This window comes from Prenolepis imparis, unplaced genomic scaffold (assembly GCF_030444845.1).
Source record: "Prenolepis imparis isolate NDT839.2.m4 unplaced genomic scaffold, iyPreImpa1.0 SCAF_4, whole genome shotgun sequence".
Lineage (NCBI taxonomy): Eukaryota > Metazoa > Arthropoda > Insecta > Hymenoptera > Formicidae > Prenolepis > Prenolepis imparis.
The window spans coordinates 5,350,015-5,361,396 of NW_028141162.1; the positions used below are offsets into that span (position 1 = coordinate 5,350,015).

Consider the following 11,382-nt stretch of genomic DNA (forward strand, 5'->3'; position numbering starts at 1 on the left):
GGTGTCGCGGAATCACCGGATGCCTTGCGACACACGGCATAATTACGCGGATTGCTTAAAACTGACACGAGTGAGTCGAGCGTTCTCTCGCGATATCTCGTGTGACGACACGACGTTGCATGTATTAACAAAGCTGATGCAGCCTTATTTGCGAGAGAGAGAGCGAGAAAAAAAGAGGAAAGTCTTAATTAACACTCGTGATTGACCGAAGTGTCATGATAAAGTGCAGTCCTTCACTCTGCGTCTTCCTAATATTTTTCGATAACTTGGAAAATATGCCGACTTGACAAAGTATCAAAGTTTCGCACTATGCATTTTTTCTATCTTTAGATAGAATCTTTAAGAACAGCAGGGTTTGCCGCTTTGTCAAGTAAAGCGGATTTATCTTTTTAATCAGACGCGTCTCTTACATATATTAATCACGTTAATAACGGTCCAGACCTCTAATTAGGAAATAATTACATCAATATTATAGACTTGAAAGAGAAGATGCGTAATGTCCTAAATTTTTTGAAATAAATCCTTCTTTTTCCTTCATCCTCGTCGACAAAATAATTCCGTAATTCTCGGTTTTCCTCAGAGCTTCTTTTTAATAAATTGCATTGATTATGTATCATCGAGGAGCATGCCGGTACATCATTGGCTTTCATTCATTGCATCAAAAGTTACAGTCGTGTTCCATTAATCATTTTTACATTTCATTAGCGCGATCTATACGGACGACATTTCCGCGAAAATTCTGTTATATTCATACTTTCGCTGTGTTACAATTTCAGCAGCACACAATTCGGCTTTGCAAACTGTGTGTGCAATCAAATAACAACATTCAAGCATTGTATTTACATCCGAACGATACGCTCCAATTTTGTTCACTTTTATTCACCTTTATTTACATTTAGTTACGTAACATCATATTTTAATCCACGTGTGTTTGCAATATACTTATGCTTGCAAGATATTGAATCAAACGTAATATGTAAATTCCGAGTTAAGTAGATTAAAAGTAATCTTCCTATCTGCTTATTTAAATATTTCTTAGGCAACATTCGAGGCTTACAATGTCTTGTCTATTTAAATTTTAAATTGGAATTTTGTTTGTCAATTTTATATTTTGATATTCTTTTTATATTAATATTGAGAAGAATCTTTTCTCTAATCAACACATTTAGCGCGAATTAATTCTTGCTCAGAATTTCACGCATATTTCCGAGAAAAGAATCTAACGAACCCGCGCGTTTCACCTCGCTCATTGTCGTAGAAACGCGGCGAACTTTCATGGAAAACACTTGGGTAGACATACTGATACCCTGTCTCGCGCTGACCGCAAAACGACCTTCATCCTTCACCGATCTCCCTCCATGGATCATAGCTCCGGAGAGTTTCGACAGCTAATCTCAAGAATCGTCGCGTTCATCTCGCGCGGTCCATGATGAAATCACTGTTTCTTCCTTGTGCCCCTACCATCTCTTCCTCCCCGTTCACTTCATCGAGTACTTTGATTTTTTCACGAATGCGCCACTACCGCTGTTTTGTTTCATCGCAACCATTTTTTTTTTGAGTTTGCTGTTCCCTACCCTGTTCCTACTTTCTGTTACAGATCTCGTACGAACCATAGGCGTCGCATACGGTGCATGAGAGAAAGAGAGAAAGAGACACTTTGTAGCGACGAGGATGTAGCCCGTGGCAGGGTGGCTTTTCGACGACAAAAAAAAAGAGATAGAGAAAGACAGAGAGAACCACACGAGTCTCGAGTCAGAGCGATGATGACGCGCGCGATACAGGGAAGAGGAATCGACCGAGGCAAGAGCAGGTTAGCCTAGAAGAAAAGGAGGGAAGAAGAGAGATCCTCTCTTCCGGATGTTATCGCCGAGACTGATAAAAACACTGCCAGGAGTAATGACGAGTTGAGATCGCTGCTCCGTCCGCTTTACCGTTTCTCCTTCGTCGATCTTAGCTCTTCGCTTCTCGCTAACTGCCTTTCCACCTGCCCTGCCCCTTTGTATCAGCCCTATCCTCGTCGTACACACACGTACACATTAATATCTATACACATCCGCCTCTCACGCGAGAGATCAAAGACTGAAAATAAAAGGTGGCGACATGTTGGGCGTGAGTCAGCCGGGCAATACGCCCTCGAGCTTACGGCACTCGGCGAGCTTCTCGTGCTTGCAACGCGGCACCGCTGGCGAGGGCCATCGCGCGAGGACCTCGACGCTGCTGCAACAGCCGAGTTTACAGCTGAGCAACGGTCATCATCAGTACGGCGGTCAGACGGCGACGACGCAGTGTTCGTTGCTTTGCACCAACAGTCTTCATCATCCTCGGCAGCAACAGTCGTCCCGCGAGTCGTTCGATCCCGTCGTTCAAGACGGTAATGATTACGGTTTTGTGAGGATTCGACCGCGGCTGCGTAGCACAAATGCGACCTTGTACCACGAAGAGGAAGTGGCGACTGCGAAGAATGCTCTGAGGGAGCAGCGTGACGCTGCCGCGTTCAGCGATCGTGAATGCGACTCCAATTTCAGAGACTGCTCACTGAAGGTCAAAGACCGCGATCTTTCGCCGAAGGGAACGGCCAAGAATCAGAACCCTCTGAAGGGCGCGCTAATTCTCTTCACTTCGACATCGTCCTGGTGGAAGGCCCGACAACGGGAGGAACAATTTGCGGGAGAACGGGAGAAAAGCTCTGGCAGCGGTGCCGTTGCTATCGGCACGTCATCGGTGCGCCACTGGTCCAACGCCTCGATGGCATCGCCCTCGAACGAGAGAAAGTGGCCGTCTTCGATGACGTCGCCCACGAACGAGCGGAAGTGGTCCGTAAGTAACAGTCTGCTGACATCACCGTCGAACGAGAGGAAGTGGAACAGATCTTCAGTCTCATCTACATCGACGAATCAACAGGACCGGAAGTGGCGGTCCCTCGGCGCACTTTTAAGGACTCCCGCCAGCACTGGCGGCAATAGTTCCCACGCTAGCCAGAACTCCTTGTCGCACAATATGAGCGTATCTATGATCGAGGGTGAACACTTCCGCGAGGAATCGCGCGGTTCGAGCTGCAAGGGACGCTATCATCAGCCGACTTCCTACTCGGCGCGAGTTTCCCGAGTCAGTAGAGACGTCTATCGAGAAAACGGAGAGTTTGGCCAGGCCGCCGGCAGGTCGAAGGTCAGTCGCAGGTTGTACCAAGACAACGAGCCGGCAATCGATCGAGATCTCGACGAGAGACACCCCGCGCCACGTAACCGACATCAGCTGGAAGATCCCGAACAATGCAGGAAGAATCGAGAGGGCCGTGATTTCTGCAGAGCCGCAGAACAGAATACCGTGGAGACGACTCGCGCTGTGACCACCACCACGAACAGATCGAATCGCGCGCAAAGCTTTTATCTGCTGGATGACTTTCTGCGGCCGCAGCCGCAGCAACCAAGCAGGTGCACGGCGAGTGTATTTGTGTCTCCATCACTGGCCGTCAGATGCGGCCAACAAATGCCGTGCGGTATGCACGTCGAGCACGGCAGGTTGTGCGAGGTCAGACAGGCGACCTGTCAGCAGGCGAACGTCGGCAGCAACATCACGCCGCCGCGACGCCACAACTCGAGTTCAGACAGCCTCGAAGTAGCCGCGAGTCCACTGCCACCACCGGTGCCGCCGCCGCCGCCGCAGGCCGCCGCCGGCAACGCGCGGAACGACCGGGAACGGAATGAGAATCCGAAGGACGCGAGTAAGGACGTGTGCCCGTGCAAACTATGCTGGACCAATATGCAGAGATCTCTCGTAGAAGAGGTAAGTGAGTTCTCTTCCTCCCCGCCCCTCTGAGGGGCGCACCGGACAATAATTGAGTCGTTCGTCGCACCGCGTACTCCATGCGTGCGGAGATCCGCGGGAGATTCCGTTTGAGAAATGAGGCTATGATTAAGGGACTTTGACAAAGGATCGCGCCGGACGGGGTCGCCGTTCCCGCCTGGTCGATTCATATATGTGTACGGGCATTCTTCAAATACAAAATCTCATATATATATATATATATATATATATATATATATATACATTTTATATATATAATTTGGGTTAGAAAAATTGATTCTAAATTATATGAATAATATATATTCATGTAAAGAAAATTTTATTTACATGAGTACATTATTCGTATTATTAAGACTTTTTTCTAACAAAATATAACATGCTCTAATATGGAAAATTATTTTAATAGAATATATAATTCGTGACTAATTATTAAAACATGGTAAAAATTATGGTACATAATTTGCAATTTGATTATCCGAATCGAAATTTTGCTTTCCACCCTCAATGTTCTCACGCATTTATATTTTTTAGACTTCGATAGATTTAATTTATAGGAATTAAGTTTCTATTTGATATCTCAAATAAGCAGTCGATTAGTTTGCCATTTAGAGATTTAAAAGAATTTTGATAAAACTATAAATTAAGTAGTTTCAAAAGAGAGTGACAAAGTAGAGAGATGTTAGATTAAAAAATTGAGATTGAAAGTAGGAAAAAGAATTTGATTCGAGTATATCGTGGAATATTCTGAATTCTGAAAGAAACCGATACTGAAAGAAATCGAATAAGCGATACGGCAATTCGCGCGAATGGAATTATTGATTGGCTCGTTTGGTTTTATCGTAATCGTTATTCGCGATGTTTATTCCGCGGTGAGCAACTTTCACCCCGGTGTGCGCCACGACTCCGTGATCGCGTCAAGATAAACGCCGAAGAAAAAGTCTTCGCGGCGGATCGCCGGAAAAGTCGGAGAGAGAAAGAGAGAGAAGGATCGACTATCGTCGACTGTACGGGTAGCTTGTCGACATTTCTTCGCCGACGACTCGCCATTAACTCGCCTTTAACCCGTTCCGCGCCGGTCCCCCCGGCGATTCTAACGCCTCTGTTAGGATTCCGCTTTACGGTTTGTGCGATCGGTAGCAAATGATTCGATAGAGACAGACTGCGGAATCGGCTGGAAAAACGAGCAACATAGAGAATGCCGAGCTACGTTGTTTTGCAAAATAGCGCCTTCTTGGTCTTATGTTTCTTTAAATTAATTTAATTAATTAAATTTAAATTATTTAAATTATTTATTTAATAATATATTAATTTAATAAATTCATTAAATTTGTTTTCATGACAAGATTCACAACACGGCTTTCGTGCTATTAACATACGTCATTTATTACGCTGCGAATGTGACAGACGGTGTTATCTGTCAGCTACAAATTTTTTGAGAATTTTTTGGAGCCTGATAACCGCGACTGAAAAGGCATTTCTCCATTTCGCAATATTTAATATTATCTTATTCAATGTACATGCATTACAGATATTGAAATTTCAAGAGAGAATCTAGGTATAGGGTTTTATAAAATCTAAAATCGCGATGTCGCGCGATAAACGGCTGGTAAATTCGATCGAGCTCTTATCTTGCGTGAAAGGAGATTACATTGATCAATGGGCGTTGGATAAGAATCCGCATCGAGCATATTACACGTGACAGGTGGAACAGATGAATGTAGTAGAAACGGGGCTCGCATTTATCCTCGATACGATCACGTGATTAATAATCGATAAAGCGAATAATCGGGAGCGTTTCGAACATAATATACGTCATGTGTCAGGCAAAAAACAGAGTATGGAATTAAAATCATAGTGCTATGAACTAGATCGTCGTGCGATATACGTTATACCGTAATTCTACGAGGTCGCAATTCTGTTACGTTTCTAGTTTAATTAAGCTAGATGGTGCGAAATGCGAGTACCCTGTTCTGAAACATGCGTCATATATCCTGTTCAGCTTCAACAATATATACATATAACCGCTTCCGTACACTTCTGTGCGTATGGTAATCGACAGTGAAGTACATCCTACGAATGGAATCTTAATAAGGATCATTTGCAACCTTAATATCGATCCTTTGACTCGCTCAGATAGAGAGAATCGCGTTCGATCGAACGCGAACAAATATACGATGAAGCTACGCAATTTTTGTCGCAGGAAAGTAAAAAAATGTGCACGGTTAAATATAGCGCATAATTTAAGTAGCGAGTCGGTGGCGAGGTGGAAAATAGTTTAGCGATAAACTCGTTATGTAAATTACACGAGAGAGTACGCATGATCATAAGTGCAAGCTTCTTGCAATTCTCGCTCGAAAATGCATTCGTAAATGTATGAATCATAGATTAAAAAGCGAGATCTCGGTCTACTAGAGTCACAATCTTTATCCGGACAATCGAACCGATCGCGAGGCTGAATCAATGGCGCGTTTTAACTTGGATTACAAGAGTTCACACGCTTTCCGGTCGCGATCCACACGCACAGCAAATCAGCTGATTTACGGCCGTGGATAAGTGGAAGCACGTGCTGGTCGCGCGGTATCTACTATTTGAATTGGACAGCCTTTGCCCCGCCGAATGTGTCGAGTGTGTGTCCGTTCGTTATTTTTAGAACGCGGCACGTCGAAGAGAGGAAGTCGTATATATTTCTATCCTTCTGTACTATCTGCTCTATTATTAGTGTATACGCGGTTCGTGGATTTTGACTGGATTTCCGTTCGTTTTTTTTTTTTTTTTTTTAACGTCGACGTATTCAACGCAGAAGCCTCCAGGCTCTCTCGCTGTGTTTCCCTCCTCTTATCGTACGTTTTCAGAACAGCACGTTCCCCTCACGATAGTTTCATCCGGGATGTAAATACGGCGGTTGGTATCCGCGCAGATATTCGCGGCCGTGCGTCCGTTCGTGCTGTTTCAACTTATCCGTGTATTACGCTTGAATATGTAACCCGCCCGCCAGCGTCGCCGCAACGTTTCTGAATATCGATGAACGCGGGTTATCGAGGCGAAGTATTAATTGCGCCAGAAGGCTGAATATAACTCCTGTCCCGCGAGTCGGATATGTCCCTATGACACTCCGGATTACGCCAAGTCGTTAACGCATCGTGTTGCATAAACTTTCCTCGGTAGTTCTCTTATTTTCGCGATTCCGCGAGAAAAATTCTCTAATCTCATAAATCGAAACTACGACGATGCGTCACGAAAGATTTTCTTTCGTCGAGAGAAATATTAATATATATATCAGAGAGATCGCACAGCTCGTCTCTTGGTTTTTTTTAGCTCTACAAAATCGAGACGTCCTAGGTCAGGGTCGCGTAACCTTGCGCATCCGGCTCACAACAGACGTGTGCATTTTCGCCGGCGTTGAAAGGCATGCAGATTACCGCCGTCGTCTCTGCGGACAGTAAATTACTAGTGATGTTTATACACGGCCGGAGAATGTGACGTTAAATTTATATGATTTCGTGCAAATCGGCGAAATGAGCGACCCGCGCGCGGACGCGACCGTGAAGAGATTTCATAGAATTACATAAACTGTATGGCGTAATGACACGCCGACGTTCCGCGGAAAGAGGGGAACGGCGTATAAACGTTGCGATACTCGTCTTTCGACTTGTGTAAATGCGCGAACGTCGCCGTATATAATACGGCAAAATATATAATATAATCGAAGCGTTAGAAGTCGCAAGAGAGAGACAGACACAGCTGATTTGAAGCGATAAAAACGAGAAATTTTCTATAACTAATATTCTATAATATATAACATCGCGCGCTGGAAAAAAAAATTTTCCTATACAATTTCTATGATTTTTCTCGCGCACTATCGTCGACCGGTAAATTACGTATCGCGTACGTGAGATGTAGAACTGATGCGGTTAGGCGATTCACGATGATGCGCGAAAGGCCCGGCGACAGAAGTGGAGATGACTGCGATGGGGAGAAAAGAGCGCATCATCAGGTATGCGGCTGCCGTATGTCGGAAACTTTATTTCGCCCGATGCAAGGTGCAGGGAGAAAATAATCGTATAACATCGCGTAGGAAATAGAACGAACCGGTCGCTGTGCAAATAATCGTTAAAAAGAGAATAATACGAGTCCATTGTTGCTCGATACACATCGCGAGGATCGTTGAATTTATATTTTTTTTTGTTTCACCAACATTCTGTCGAGTATAACTATAATTCTCGATTTTATCACGAGAACATAAATAATTTTACAAAATGCAGGTAGGAAATGAGCTAATAAGAGTCAGGCGCAAAAATTCGTTCGTAACAAACTTGTTTTAAAATATTCTTCATTTAATTTGAATGTTCCATCTTTAGCAGATCGATTAACAGATGCACTTGGCTCTTATTAGCCTATTTCTTTTTATCTGAATTTTCTATTTTACATCAAGAGTTTTTTCATTTTATTGAAAATAATTCTGTTATTTTTTATTTTTGCTGCTTCTTTTATGTTAACAATTTTCGAGATTCTATTGTGACAGAGCAACGAAAAATATTCGAGTATTCTATGCACGTCTTCGCATCAGGTTCTCGATCGCGCAGCGAGAACCCTGCCGATGCATCGAATCCTTCTCTTCCCTCTTACGACCCCGATCTTGAGTGCATTTAATCTGTCGTTTGAATTGATCCCGCATCCCGTATTCATTGCTTTCGTGCGGGAACCGTGAACACACATAGATATACACATATACACACTTGGTTGTTCGTCGTCAGCGGTGAGTAATACTTCGGCACTCAAACTTATATCACGACATAATATCTCCGTGTAGGAATCATCTTCGCATGATTTCTTTATGCGCTACTCATCTGGACACGACCGCAATGTTGGAAGCACGTATAGGACAGGCCGATAGGATGAAGGAGGAGTCCTCCAGCATTGATCGAACGGAAATAGAGATAGGAAAATTATTACAAATGATATTGCAAGTGCGCGGATAAAAAAAAACAGGTCTCGTCACGCGCAGGAATGTAAATTCGCGATGTTTTTAAAATGTGTCTTGATGTCCTTTTAGAACTCACATTCTCTGTAACTTACATTTTTATTACGCGCGTTATAAAATTTCAATTTTGATCCGTGAGTATAGGAAGAATGCGTAGATAACGATAAAAAAAATATGGTTTTCGTGAGGAGAATACATATTATTCGAATGGCAGTAAGAGACACTCTTGAACCGTCCTGTATAGGCCCTCGGAGGCAGGGCTATCTAAAAGATAGAAGTACGAGATAGCGAGACCCCTGACGGTGATATCTCACGGCGATCTCTTCAAGTCCGGCCCGTACGTGTCTGTCGTTGCATCGAACTCGGGTGATTTATCATTATTGAAATATGGGCCATTTGAGCCATCTCGTAGCCCACTCTCGTGTGCGACGTTTCTTCTGTCGGACAGGAGTCGCTTTTGTGTGCCCCAGCATCCTGCTCCGGTACATTTGCTTTCCACTCGAAACTTATTCAAATCAGCAAAGTTATTCAATAATCGTGAAATACAATTATCCGTGCCGGAATTCCGGTTTCCGAGGATATAAATTTTTATAAAATTATCCGACAATTATTAATATTTAATGAACAAAATTTAAGAAAATAATGGCGCGAGGGAGAAATAGTCCTGTTTAATTGAGAATAAAAAAATGCATCGCCTATTTTATCTGTACAATTTCTTTCTGGCATAGAATAATTTTAGATCACTTATATGAGAAGATAATTAAAAGAGATATATTTATTAAACAATTAAGGATATAAGTTTATTTAAATTTATTTTTAAATATATATATTTATTATATATTTAATAAAAAATTAAGAATAACAATTTGTGAAACAAGCACATATATCTTGAAGCTCTTTAAAAAGCAAAATATTATTACGTCATGGAAACATTATTTTAGATTTATGACATGACGCGGGGAGAATTAAAAGCTATTTTTGGCAAGATATTTCAAGTATTTCACTTTCGGTATTGGCGGTATCATCGATGTCATCTCGCGAGAGGTGATATCGTCTCGGAACGAGTCGAATAAATTTGCGCCGCAGCCTACCTTTTTTTTCCCTTGCGTGAGCAATACGATGTTGCGACGAACGTTATCCGGCAAAAAACCCGAAAGGTTGCATCCGCGTGCGTATTGCTATAAATTTTATTTTCCTCGACAACTTTCGCGTTTTTATTCGTGCCCGTCCCGTAAAAAGTTTTTGAGATAGCGCTTTTAACGATGGCCCGGTCATGTGATTTAATGATATTTCATTAAGCGAAATTTATCTGCCTTCATCTTCGCCTTGTCCGCGGAGTTCGCTGTCCGATCGGAGCTTGCGATAAGCACCGGCTCTCCTGTCCTGCAGGCGCTGTTCTTGAAATTGCTCGTTGCGAACGCTAATTGTAACGGTGCCTTTTACCATCGTCCCGGCGCGGCTCTACGAACAGCGGAATCGTTTATCGTCGCTGTTGAAAGATATAACAGCGATGGAACAGATTATAGAACGATATCGTATATATGTATGTCTGTAGAGAGAGAGACTGAAATTTGCAGCTCCGAAATTCTCTCTCAGATACACCCGGTTGTGCGTTTCCACGTGCGTCTCTCTCCTCTCCGAAATGAAATTTCTTTTTGTCAACACAGATGGTGGTCGAATGCACTTCGGTACAAACCGGATCTGGACACATGGCATTACTCTTAACGTCTGAAAGATAACGCCGCGAACAAACAAGCGGATTCCGGTTTGCATCAGTGCTTTATGGTAGCTAACTGCAGTCTCTAAAATTCTGTTCAAACTTTGCTGAACCAATTTTGATAAAGTTAATTCTTTCTCCGCGTTGATAAGTACGAGGGAAATAGAAAACGCACATACTTATAGATGACGCAAAGAGAGAAATGTAGCTGTAATGAACGATATATGTAGCATATCCGTGTTTAACGGTCTTTCAATACAGCATCTCCGAGGAGAGATGTTTGTGACATCCTCGGGCGACCTAGTTGAGAATTGTTGTGCGGACGATACAGTATATTTCTCATATTTTTGCCAAGTCCCCCTGCGAGCGATCAAATAAGATTATTACGGCTAACAATGTGAGAGTCGGTCTGATCGACACACAGTGTTCCTCGAGGACTTTACGAAGCGCAGCTAACGCACTAATTAACTAACAAACGATATAATAAACGATTACTCCGAGTTTCCGGTTATTAAACCGCTTAAGATCGCTTCGGTGCGTAAGACAAAAGCTCGTATTTAACATTAAATGTATCCGCCTGATCTAAAAGCCTATTTACATCGAAAGTATACAGCATGCATTTATGATCCTGCTGTTCCCTATAAAAGTTGAATGATTTAATGAAACTTGAGTTGCACGTGTACCACGTACATGAGAAAATAATTTCTTAGATTTTAAACAAGATGCTTTGCTTTCTAGAAAATTATTTTTTTTTATCAATTTTTAGATGCGCTCAATTTTTCAACAGCAAAATTGAAAAAATGACTTCTCTTTTATTGTTTGCTACGCATTGTTTATAAGATAACGTTCTGGCTCTTACGATCGCGGATGTGGTAGATCC

General features: G+C 42.8%; 1 protein-coding gene across 2 annotated transcripts in view; it reads left to right on the plus strand.

Annotated features, from left to right (window-relative positions):
* LOC145934831 (uncharacterized) overlaps nt 1-11,382 on the plus strand; it is a 145,260-nt gene that overhangs the window by 48,836 nt on the left and 85,042 nt on the right. For both annotated transcript variants that reach the window (XM_083035610.1, XM_083035611.1), the window contains exon 2: nt 1,598-3,783. In XM_083035610.1, coding sequence (XP_082891736.1) covers nt 2,101-3,783 — 1,683 coding nt within the window. In that variant the 5' untranslated portion in view covers nt 1,598-2,100. The remainder of the gene's footprint in view (nt 1-1,597; nt 3,784-11,382) is intronic.